General features: G+C 43.6%; 1 protein-coding gene across 1 annotated transcript; it reads right to left on the bottom strand.

The window, feature by feature from the left end:
* Positions 1-558: 558 nt before the first annotated feature.
* Positions 559-7,136, bottom strand: LOC135272567 (uncharacterized protein C2orf78-like). Its single transcript, XM_064370988.1, has 4 exons — positions 7,114-7,136; positions 6,421-6,560; positions 3,282-4,043; positions 559-2,486 (listed from the first exon to the last, which is right to left on the bottom strand). The coding sequence occupies exons 1-4, from the start codon at positions 7,134-7,136 to the stop codon at positions 559-561; spliced, it is 2,853 nt and encodes a 950-aa protein (XP_064227058.1).
* Positions 7,137-12,582: the final 5,446 nt, after the last annotated feature.

The following is a 12,582-nucleotide window of genomic DNA, read 5'->3' as shown; positions in this document are numbered from 1 at the left end:
CCACCATCCATCTATTAGTTTCTTCTTGTTTTTATTTTATTTTATTTTATTTTTCTGAGATAATGTTTTGCACTGTTGTTCAGACTGGAGTGTAGTGGTGTGATCTCGGCTCACGGCAACCTCTGCCTCCAGGGTTGAAGCAATTCTTCTGCCTCAGCCTCCCGAGAAGCTGGGATTACAGGAAGCCACCATCACACCCAGCCGTTTTTTGTATTTTTAGTGGAGATGGGTTTTACCATGTTGACCAGGCTGGTCTCGAACTCCTGACCCCAGGTGATCCACCCACCGTGGCCTCCCAAACTGCTGGGATTACAGGCATGAGCCACCGCGCCCAACCATAATTCCTTCTAAGGCACCCTTTGATCCAACCCCCAAAAGAAAACCCTGAGTCAACAGCATCTCAAAACTCAAAAGCCTCTTTATTACTTATCCATTACTTCTATTAGATTTCTTCATTAAGTTTTAAAAATCTTTTATCGCAATGGATAAATTAGTATCTATCTATTTATTTGGAAAAGCAGCTGGTATCCAAAGTAAAGCCAACAGTCTCAGCAGCTCTTAGATTCTGCAGCCATAATATTGAGAAATTGCCATATCTTTTTCCCTTTGGATGAAGAACTGCAGTTTCCCCAAAGAGGTGTATTTGGCAGCATTCTCACGCTCTTGCTGAGCCTTCCTCTTCATGGCCTCACGCTCTGGCCTCTGCTCTTTCGTGATGGGCGTTGACACTACTGGCCCAGAAATGTTGGGTTTCCTCCATGGCCTGCGTTGTAAGCTGAAGTCTTGGATTAGAAATTCATTTTCACTCTTGGGCAGTGACTGGAGATTGGTCACAGCAGTGGAAACAGGCTCCCGCTGGAGAGAAGAGCAAGATGATGTTTTGTAGGGTGCTGGCCTGAAAGCAGCAGACTGAGAGGCAGTAGGAGGCTGGTTAGGGTTGGCTGAACTGGCTTGGGTTGCATTGGTCAAAATTGGCTGAGCTGGTCTGGCAGGACCTGTCAAAGATGTGTTGGTAGAAGCCGGTTGGGACGAACTGACTGCAGTCGACTGAGCTGAGTTAGTAGAACCAGGTCGAGCAGGGCAAGCCACAGCAGGCCTACGTGAGGCCGGAGGGTGTGGCTGTCGAGAAACAGGTTGAGCTTGAGGTTTGTCCAGGGTTGGAAAGGGCAAAGGTGCCAACTTGACCTTCCCAGGTGGTGGCAACTCATACTGGGATGGAGATGGACACTCTTTTTCAGCACTGTCATCGAGTTTCTGGGCCTTGACTTGAGTTTTCTCCAGGCCTTTCATCTCACGTCGGGTATCCCGCCATGGTTTGAGAGCTGAGAATGGCCGAGTGTTCTGGGTGTTGTTTGAGCTTCCCAGAGTCTGGGAGGAGGAGAGTCCAGTCTTCTTGTCGGTCTTTTTCCCCAGTGCGTGGAAAACTTGCACAGACTCTAACATGCGTGTGGCTAGGGAGTTTCGTGGCTTTTTGATGATTTGTTGGCTAAGCTCAGGTTGAATTTTCTTCCGCTTCATATTGGGAATGGCTTGCTTCTCTTCTGCCTTGACTTTGGTCCCTGACTGCTTACTGTCTTCAGGTTTCCTGGAGCTGTTCTCTCTGCTCCTTTTGGCCTTCTCCTGCCCAGGCCTCTTAGTTGTGCGGCTCCTGTTGGATGCGGCTTTGTGAGTTTTGTTGCTAGAATACTTACCTTTGTTCACAGAACCGCTGTCACCGGTGGTAGCACTGCAAGCAGTCCCTTCTCCCTCTAACAGGCTCTCTGTGTCCTTTGGCTGGATTTTGGCCTTGGGAGCACCCTGGATGGGCTCAGCAGCTTTATGCTTGTTCTTCCAGACTTGATCAGAGTGACCCTTTATGACACTTGCCTTTTCCTGCACCTGATTTACCCTGATGGCACTGGGATCTTTGACTTTCTTTGTGGAGGGACTTTGGGGTTGGTCAAGATCTTGTAAGGAACTGAAGATCGAGTGGAGGTGAGTATTCTCCGCCAATGTAGTGATGTCCGCAAAATCACTGCTAGACTCCATCCCATTTTCAAGTATCCCTTGGCCCTCAAGACTCAAGCTGTTCTTTCTCAGATTGGTATTTTCGGACCCAGGCTGCTCCTCTTGGCCGAGAGGATCAATGCAGGACAGAAGCTGGTGAATATCAGGGATTTCTAAAGGAAGCAGTGGAGGATCTTGATTTTCTTTTGGGAACTGATAGGCATCTAGAGGCATTGACAGGTTTTGAATCTCATCCAAATTCTGATTCTCAGTTTTGTCCTGGCTTGGAGCTGGAGACAGTGTCAAGAGATTAGGTGGACTCTGGACTGGAGCTATTGTTGAAATGTCCCCAAGCTGAGGTGATGGATTACTCTCAAGTAATAACTGGGTATTTCCGTTACTGCAGGACTTGGAGAAATCTGAAGTTTGTGCCAGGCAAAATGCCTGGCTTGGAGATTGCAATCCCAGGGAAGTATTCATCCCCAGGGAAGTTTCCATCACTACAAAGGAATGAAGGAAGAAGTCAATCCTTGGTGAGTGAGATGCTCCCCCTACACACCAATGCAGCAATCGGATACCTTTCTAACATGGGATTTCTACTAGCTCTTCTTCAGGACTGTGGCCAAGACCCTGCATTAGGGGATAGGCAATGACTTTTCTCTTACCGGTTATCATTTGGTATGATTGTTTCTTGGCTTTCTTTGAATTTCATAGGGTTTTTGTAAGCCAAATAAAAAGTGAAAGTGATTGTTAAATAGGAGATGTTTTATAAAGCCTCACTTTCTCATATAGGGTAACCCTTTACACCATGCACTAGGGGAGAGAGTGGAGCCCTTCCTCATGAAATATGTAAGCAAGCACAGATTCTGAGCCTGTTTGTTTTGGAGAGGATCTCTGAGCAGAAGGTCTTAAATCCTATTGTAAGTTAAGGAAAATCAGAAGGTCACTGCCAAGATAAAACTTCTGAAGTGCCTTCCAAAGAGACTAAAGTAATACATTAAGGAAGGATGTTACGGCGTCTGGTGCAGGGGAACTGATCAGCCAGGGCACTAAAAAGTGTGGTATCTCTTGTGACTCTCTTAAATGTGGCGTAGATGGCCATTATAGTGTTCCACTTTCCCGCTTAGAAGGTGTTCTTAGATAGAGTCTGAAAATGGAGAGCAATGCCCAAGAACAGTGGTTAAAGTCTCAGGACTTAAATTCTGCCTATCCTTGGACTTACCACTCAGCTATAAATTTGACCCTCCCTTTCAATGCTGTATTTATCCTTCTCTTTTCTTGTTGTTTGTACTCACCTTGAAAACTGGTTTCTGTGATGGGTTGAGCAGACACAGAGTAATACATCGCAGAAGTGGAGACTGTTGGTAGAACAATTGTGGGCTGAACCTCCTTTAGCACCATCACCATTTCTGGTTGATGGGCAGATGCCCTATTTCCTGTAGATGACACAGAGCCATGGGATTGCAGCCAGGGGCCAAGTTCTCCAGACAGTTGAGGCCCCAGTGTGCCTGGATTATAGTAATAGACCTGGCTTCCTTTCTGGTAGGGAAGTGACAGGCTATGGCCCTGCTGACTTGGAATTTGAGATTTTATCCCCTGAACGAGGCTGTCAGATAGTGTTGGATACAGAGAGGCCATAATATTGGCATCTGAAGTTTTATGCTGGGCTGTCATAGGCATGGAAGAGACAGCTGTGTTCTGGTCAATGACAGTCACAGTGAAGTCCCTGAGTGAGGATGACTTCTTTGCTGTGCTTGCTGTAATGTCCCACTCAAAAGCACCTGGGTAAGAGGCAGCTGAAGTAGAACGGTGGGTCTGGCCACTAACCCCAGACCACATAGCTGTGCTAGAATGTTGGTAAAGGTAGGCACTGCCTGTGAGTGGCTGGAAAGAGGTGCCAGAGGCTGATGGCAGTAGCCATGCTGAGCCAACAGCTGGAACAGAGGCTCTGGAGAAGTTGGAGATGCTTCCTGTTAAGGAAACCGCACTGCTCACCACAGGAAGAGAGAGCTGCAGATGATTTGCTGTTCCAAATAAAGAAATATTTTGAAAATGTTCTGCAGGAAAGAAGAGAGAGATGAACAAACTGGTGAGATTGAGGAAATGTCACCTTATTTGGAGAACAGCATTATCTTAAGGTTGTTGCAATCAGGAAGCCTCTAATACTGATACTCACTGAGATACCACAAGCCAAACACTTTATGATGTCCATGAGTGCTGAAGCAGTTTGGTCCTGTTCTGATGAACTTCCTTTGTGTCCAATATGGGCACAGATGTGCAGAAGACCCAAGAGGTCTGGGTTCGTACATTATTTCCTAGGCTAGAAGCAACCTTCTCCCTTCCCTATCTTTCCCTAGAATCTGGGTGAGTATTGACTCCTAACAATTTCCTAGAATTGGAGCATTTTAGAAGTGGGAGGTCCTTAGAAAGGGACCTTATTTGATGAGTAACTGAGGCTGAGAGAGGTCAGATTGACCTGTTTATGTTTTACCATTATGTTAATATCATTACCATGACTTCCTTGCTGGGACTCTTTTCTCTGAGCACAAGCCAGAAACCAGGAGAAATAGAACTTTTAATATGGCAATTTGGGCCTACCAGAATATAGTACAGCTGTCAGTTTTATAATCCTTACTGTCACATTTTGCTTCTACAGGTCGTGTGACATTTCCCAGCATTTACCTTTAAGCCAGGCCACTGGTAAGTCTGAAGCGTCGTTCTTTGCCCTCTTCACGCCTGGCTTTTTATCCTAAATCAAAATACTACCTAATAGTTTGAGAAGAAATGGTTTTGTGTGTGTGTGCTTGTTTGTTTCTTTTTTGACAGAGTCTTACTCTGTCACCCAGGCTGGAGTGCAGTGGCTTGACCTCAGCTCACTGCAACCTCTGCCTCCTGGGCTCAAGCAATTCTCATGCCTCAGCCTCCCGAGGAGCTGGGATTATAGGCACACACCACTGCACATGGCTGAGTTTCTGTATTTTTAGTAGAGACAGGACTTCACCATGTTTGCCAGACTGGTCTCGAACTCTTGACATCAAGTGATCTGCCTGCCTTGGCCTCCCAAAGTACTGGGATTATGAGGTGAGCCACCGCGCTCAGCCTGGAAGCATCATTTCTAAAACACATTTCTAAAATGTTTATATTAAAAACTGTCAAGTGTCATTTATGTTCAAAAGGGCAACAGAAAAAAACAACTGAATGTGACTTCTGATAAGCTGCTTTTTCTAGAGATACTCTATTCTAGCCCGTTTCCTTCGTAGTTTATTGATGCAAGCGTTTGCTAAAACCAACTTCATTTTGCCCTATTCTGAATAGATTTCACTCTGTTGTCTTTCTGCTTTTCTTCTAAAATTTAAAATACATTATTTTCTCTTGAAATCATTGTGTCATTCTCCAGAGCATATCCCAAGGGTAAGTGTAGGGGACTGGGTCCTTCTGCTTTCATTTAAAATCCCAAATTCCTACCCTAGAATATCTGCCTCCTTATAACCCAGTACTCTTCATTTTCTCTTTCCATCTAGTTCAGAGAGGAATCTCCAGAGCGTGACTATTACCTTTGTTTATTTGTTTGTTTGAGACAGGGTCTCGCCTTGTCACACAGGCTGAAGTCCAGTGGTGTGAACATGGCTCACTGCAGCCTCAACCACCTGGGCTCAAACACTCAACTGATCCTCCCACCTCAGCCTCCTGAGTACCTGGCATGCCCCCACACCTGGCCGATTTTTTAAAAAAATTTGTAGAGATGGAGTCTTGCAATGTTGTCCAGACTGGTCTCAAATTCCTAGGCTGAAGCGATTCTCCCATCTCGGCCTCCCAAAGCACTGAGATTACAGGTGGGAGCTACCATGCCCAGCTGAATATTAAAAACATCACTATACATCACTAAATATAAAACAGAAACGTTGAAATATTAGTGAAGGAGATGTCCTCCCAAAGCACTGAGATTACAGGTGTGAGCCACCGTGCCTGGCTGAATATTTAAAACATCACTAAATTTAAAATAGTGAAGTTGAAATATTAGTGGAGGGAGACTGTTACACATGAACCACCACAGAATATGTTGCTAGTTTTCTATGCCACTTAGGTTTTCTCTGGGTTTCTGTTGAAACAAACACCCTCAAAAGTGTCTTATTTCATTTTCTATACGTGTGCCCTTTAAGACTCAGCATTTGAAAAGAAAGGGGCAAGAGGGAATAACCAACCTATTATCCTAATGTAACAGATGAGGAAACAGATTTTGTGAGAGAATCAAAGAGTCCTCTAAAGTCACACAGCTAGTAAATGTCAAAGCCAAAACTGAAATGAGGTCTCTAGATTTCTACTTGAATACTTTCCCTGTTATTCCAAGCTGTTTGGGACTCTAGGGGTAACGAAATCTAAAGTTAGGGGGAAAGAAGTTGAATGAAAAACTGTCAAGAAAGTTTCTCTCTTTACCTGACATGGTCAGAGAAGAAGAAACATCAACTGTAGATACAGGGGATGAAGAGACGATCCTAGTGGATGTCTGGGTGGCTGAAGCCAAGGCATGCGTGTGTCCAGTATGAAGGCCACCGGTCACACTGGTCACTGGCCAACTGTGACAAATTTATAGGCTACCCCAAGATTCTACCAGTTGCTGATAGGCTTGAGGAGAGAATGATGTCATGAAGCAGGCAGTTTAGAAGTGTGCGATAGCCAATAGGGAGGCCATATCCCTGAGAAGATGGGATTGGCTTGGGGAGAGAATGATGTCATAAAGCAGGCAGTTTAAAAGTGTGCGATAGCCAATAGGGAGGCCAGGTCCACGAGAAGATGGGATTGGCTGGCAGAGGTGGTGGGAAAATTGAAACAGTACTAAGTGGCTGAGTTCCAGGGAGGTGAAATCCTGCAAGATCATCTCAGTGTTTCTTATACATGTTCACTAACATCATTGACTAACTCTTATATTTTATATGCCATATTTCATAGTATATAATACTATACATTTAAAATTGTATAGTACATGCACAGTATCCCCGTGGAGAAAGGAAAGGGACATCTAAGCTGAGCAATTACAGTTGTTCTAAAAGCATTACAGTGAATCTGATTAATGAATTTACTGCTGCTTTTAAGGGCCAAAGGAAGAGATTAAAAAGCTCTCTTTTGTACCTTGACTGAAGAGCTAACTTCATTGACCGCCCCTTGTAGGAAATGATGTGGTCCCAAGCTCCTCTCTTTTAACTTCTTCTCCTTGAATCCTACCTTCCTTGGGCTGGCCCAGGCTGGGCCAGGTTGGACTTGGATCTCTCTTCTGCTCTTCTTTTTTCCGCTTGATTTTAGGCATTGTTTCTGGGCCAAGCCTTGATCTTTCATTTTTACACTCATGGATGTGACTTTCTGTCAACTCCCAGAGCAGGGGTCTTTTCAGTGTCCTGATGCTTGGAAAACGGACTCTGCTCATAAGAAGCAAACACCAGAGAGGTAGAAGACAAGGCTGACTGCAGACCTTCCTTTTTCTAGCCTTTGGCCACAATTCTTTTGGCCATAGTTTGCTACCTCTGGCTCCTTGGGTCACACAGACATCTTGCCATCTTGCCCTTTTATACGTGAGAGGCATTCAGGGTACTTTCTTTCTTCTCACATAAAAGGATCCAGTGTGGCAGTTACTTACAGCCTCCTCTCCATTGCAAACTGCCACTATGGAATCTTGGGCCTTTAGAATTCCCTGTCTGCCATGCTTGGGTACATGGGCCAGGCAAAATGAAGAGTTGAATTTAGTGGAGAATAGGAAGGAGGCAAAGTGAGGGTACAGGAACAAGGAGATTTCCATGGATTTTTTGATTTCTGTGAGGAACAATTACACACACTTATTTTGTATTAACAGAACAGACAATTCAGTATTTTTTATGTAGCTAGATAGTCCAGAAACTTGCATGACTTTTGTACACTGAAGAAAATAATCATATTTTTCCATTTTGTTTCATGTCATATTGCCTCATTTATATCATTCATTGTATGTCTATAGAATGTAGATTGCTTTTATCTTATTATTTTTATTTATTTATTTTTGAGGCAGCGTTTCATGCTTATCTCCCAGGCTGGCATGCAGTGGCACGATCTCAGCTCACTGGAATCTGCACCGCCTGGGTTTAGGTGATTCTCCTGCCTCAGCCTCTTGAGTAGCTGAGATTACAGGTGCCTGCCACTATGCCCAACTAATTTTGGTATTTTTAGTAGAGATGAGGTTTCACCATGTTGGCTCCTGACCTCAGGTGATCTGCCCACCTCAGCCTCCCAAAGTGCTGGGATTATAGGTGTGAGCCACCATGCCCGACCTGTAGATTGCTTTTAAATGCCCTGGTTTCTGTACGTGTTTTTTCCTTGTCACATTTTTAAGGAACACAACGTTGCAAGACACACTGCTTGTTTTTCTCACAATGGTTGTTTCTTCTGAGACATCATGAACTATCTTGGCCTGATAGATTTTTTGGAGGAAATCAAAGAGCGGTCTGTGAAAAAGGCACTGTTGTGAGTTGCACTGTGTGCTCAAACAAAGAGATGTCTGCAGTCAGCTCAAGTTGACTTGGATTGCCTTGGTTTTTGTTTTCCTAGTTAGTGCTTTTCTCACTAACTTCCTTAGAACTGTGATAAATGAGTTAGGGCTGAGTTGCTGGTGATTTTGGTGTGGAATAAGCTGGTCTGGGGAAGGAAATCTGTGGATAGGACCATTTTCCTTGGTGGTAAGTTTTTAGAGATACCTGAATTGATCTTTTTTTTTTTTTTTTTTTTTTTTTTTCTTGAGATGGAGTCTCCCTCTGTCACCCAGGCTGGAGGGCAGTGGTGTGATCTTGGCTCACTGCAAGCTCCACCTCCTGTGTTCAAGCCATTCTCCTGCCTCAGTCTCCCAAGTAGCCTGGACTACAGATGTGAGCCACCGCATCTGGCTAATTTTGGGGCTAATTTTTGTACTTTTAGTAGAGACAGGTTTTCACCATGTTGGCTAGGCTGGTCTCAAACTCCTGACCTCAAGTGATGAGCCCGTCTCGGCCTCCCAAAGTGCTGGGATTGCAGGCTGGGGTCACTGGGCTCGGCCAGAATATTTTATAATTTAATGTCAAATTTGAATGTGGACTGGGTGCGGTGGCTCATACCCGTAACCCCAGAATTTTGGGAGGCCAAGGCAGGCAGATCACTTGAGGTCAGGAGTTCAAGAGCAGCCTGGCCAACTTGGTGAAACCCCATCTCTACTAAAAGTACAAAAATTAGCCAGGCGTGGTGGCACAGGCCTATAGTCCCAGCTACTCGAGAGACTGAGGCAAGAGAATCATTTGAACCCAGGAGGCAGAGGTTGCAGTGAGCTGAGATCGTGCTACTGCACTCCAGCCTGGGTGACAAAGCGAGACTCCGTGTCAACAACAACAACAACAACAACAAGTATTTGAATATTCTGAATTGTAAGTTCGCTTTGTTCAGCTAACATGTCTTTTTCTTTCACCAGTTAACAATTTATGTATATTGACACATTTTTAACGATGTGGAAATTTTCAGAATTGTAAATGTTTATGTATTTAAAACTGGTTGGAATAGTACTGTCTCAAAAGTGTTAATAAATCTAGTGGCCTCGCTCTATTAATATTCATTTTTTCAATAACTGACCATTCTGATCCTCGGTTCACCCAACTCTAAAATGGTTGCAAAGATTACTAAAAATATATGTAAGATACTTCCATAAAATAGAAAATAAGAAGTAAAAGTTACATTTAAAAATCTGCAATCCCAATTACTTACAGTTTAATCTGAAATTTAGTATTCTATTCTGTTTTCAGAGCTGCTGTAGTGCATGCCGTTCCTTTGCTGTTCCACTTGTAGCAGAATTCAGTGCTTTTCTAACAGGTACAGATCTTTATGCTTGAGACTGTGTGGAAACCTTGGATTTGAGCTTCACGCTCAGTTATATTTGGCACTTGCTAAAACCTAACTATATTCTGTCCACTTCTAACATGATACCTGGTATGTGATAGAACCCAATAAAAAGTTTGGCTGTGATGGGAACAGGTGTTTGTACATTATTTGTGAAGGCTAATTAGGTAGTATCTTTCAAAATCTTATGTTTGTATGCTTTTTTCTTCTAGACATTCTCCTTCTAGGAATTTAGTTATAGTTGTGTATGTGTATAAGGATGTTCACATTGTAGCATTGTCTGTAACAAGATTTCAAAAGAACCTGAAAACAACAAAAGATTCAGTAACATCGAACTGGCTGAATACATTATGGTACTTTTAATTATGTTACTCATAATCCAATACATTCCCTATGGCCACTAAAAAATAGAATGTAAGTATGCATAAATTGACTGGGAAAATCAGTGTTCGAAATAAATTGTAGAATATGTTTAGTTGCTCCTTTTGTATAAAAATATAGCATCCTTTGCAAAACCCATAGCAAAATAACACTTTGAGAAAATAAAAAAAGGAGGATATATTAAAAAAATAGAGAAAATAAAAAAATAGTTCACAAAAGAACTAGACATATGGGAACATTCACAGTGTATTATTCAGTGTATTAATGTTGGCCATTTATTTTTCATATTAACATTGCTGAAGAGTACTTTAAACCTAGATTAGAATTGGCCATATAAAATAGGTAAGTATAATAAAAAGTCTCAGTGCCATTTAATCGTGTATCTAATCCAATGAAATGATAACTATCACCATCTGGAAAATGTAATCTCTTTCAGGGAGAAGATTCAAGGGGTATACACTGAAATCGACAGAACACTGTTGAAAGAAATGTTAAAAGATCTAAACAAATGAAAACACCACATTCTCATGAATTAGAAGACAATGCTGTTAAGATGGCAATACTCCACTAATGGATATACTGATCCAATGCAATGACTACTCAATTGACGGCTGCCTTTTTTTTTTTTTTTTTTTTTTTTTTTTTTGAGACAGGGTGCCATTGTCACCAGGGCTAGAATGCAGTGGCATGATCTCTGTTCATTGCAGTCTCCACCTCTAGGGTATATACACAAAAGAACTAGAAATATGGGAACATTCACACAAAAGAACTAGAAATATGGGAACATTCACAGTGTATTACTCATAATAGTAAAAAAGGAAAAATAATACAAATGTCCATCAGTTGATGAATGGATAAATAAAATGTGGTATACCCGTACAATACATTATATGACATTAAGCAAATTAAGTACTGATAAAGGAAAGTAAATATTTATACACAATATGAAAAATGTGAGTATAAGTACTTGTAAATATCTAGAACACACAAGGACAGGGAAAGGTGCTCAGAGGAGGTACGGGGCAGGGACAGAGAGACTTCCCTGTGCCACGTTGAATTCTGAAGAGTACATACACACCCTCATTGACCTGTGCTACCGGCCTCTGGCTAAAGAGGGCGCTGTAGCCACCAAAGTCTTGTGTACAAATCAAGCCTCTCAGTAAGCCTGCGCGGTTACGCCCTCACAACCGACATGCCTAATAGCGAGACGCCGGAGCTCTGCGTGGCTGGCTTCCGAGTCTCTTTCGGTGTCGGGTCTTATCCTGGCACTGAGGGCGGCAGACTGGCGCTTTTGGCCGGCTTGGCATTGGGTAGGCGGCTTTCAGAATCCATATGAGCCAATGGCACCATCCTCGCAGTGGCTGGGGCCGGGGACGTGGCTTTCCTGGACAGTCCTTGGCCAAGAAGAAGAGCGGAAACCAGATTCCTGAAAGGTAATATGTCTTGGTCCCTTGGCATGGCCTTTCCAGCTCGGGGCTTCTGGGCGTGGGCTTCATCTTTTGTGGTCTCTGCATCTCACTTTTGCTGTTACAAGCTTGGCTTGTCCGCCCCTTGCTTTGAGGCTTTTTTTTTTTTTTTGACAGAGTTTAGCTCTTGTTACCCAGGCTGGAGTACAAAGGCGCAATCTTGGCTCACTGCAACCTCCGCCTCCTGGGTTCAGGCTATTTTCCTGCCTCAGCCTCCTGAGTAGCTGGGATTACAGGCACGCGCCACCATGCCCAGCTAATTTTTAGTATTTTTAGTAGAGACGGGGTTTCACTATGTTGACCAGGATGATCTCGATCTGTTGACCTCGTGATCCACCAGCCTCGGCCGCTTTGAGACTTTGACCCTCTTCGCCGCCCGCTGTAGCTGACAGGGTGAATGTCTGTGATGTCCTGTGATTTCTCCTTCTTCTTGCAAAAGTGAGGTTCTGGGCCAGGCGCGGTGGCTCAAGCCTGTAATCCCAGCACTTTGGGAGGCCGAGGCGGGTGGATCACCAAGTCAAGAGATCGAGACCATCTGGTCAACATGGTGAAACCCCGTCTCTACTAATACAAAAAATTAGCTGGGCACGGTGGCGCGTGCCTGTAATCCCAGCTACTCAGGAGGCTGAGGCAGGAGAATTGCCTGAACCCAGGAGGCGGAGGTTGCGGTGAGCCGAGATTGCGCCATTGCACCCCAGTCTGGGTAACAAGAGCGAAACTCCGTCTCAAAAAAAAAAAAAGAGGAAAGGTAAGCTATGAAATGAGAGAAAATATTTACAATGACTATTTCAAACAGCAAACTTTTATCCAGTATATATAAATAGTCCTTATAACTCAATAATAAAAGATTAAAAACAACCATAATTCAAAG

The sequence above is a fragment of the Aotus nancymaae genome, unplaced genomic scaffold (assembly GCF_030222135.1).
Source record: "Aotus nancymaae isolate 86718 unplaced genomic scaffold, 86718_ANA_hifiasm-v0.15.2.pri h1tg000115l, whole genome shotgun sequence".
Taxonomy (NCBI): domain Eukaryota; kingdom Metazoa; phylum Chordata; class Mammalia; order Primates; family Aotidae; genus Aotus; species Aotus nancymaae.
Note: the sequence above shows the minus strand (reverse complement) of the source record. Positions and strands in the feature narration are given on the sequence as shown.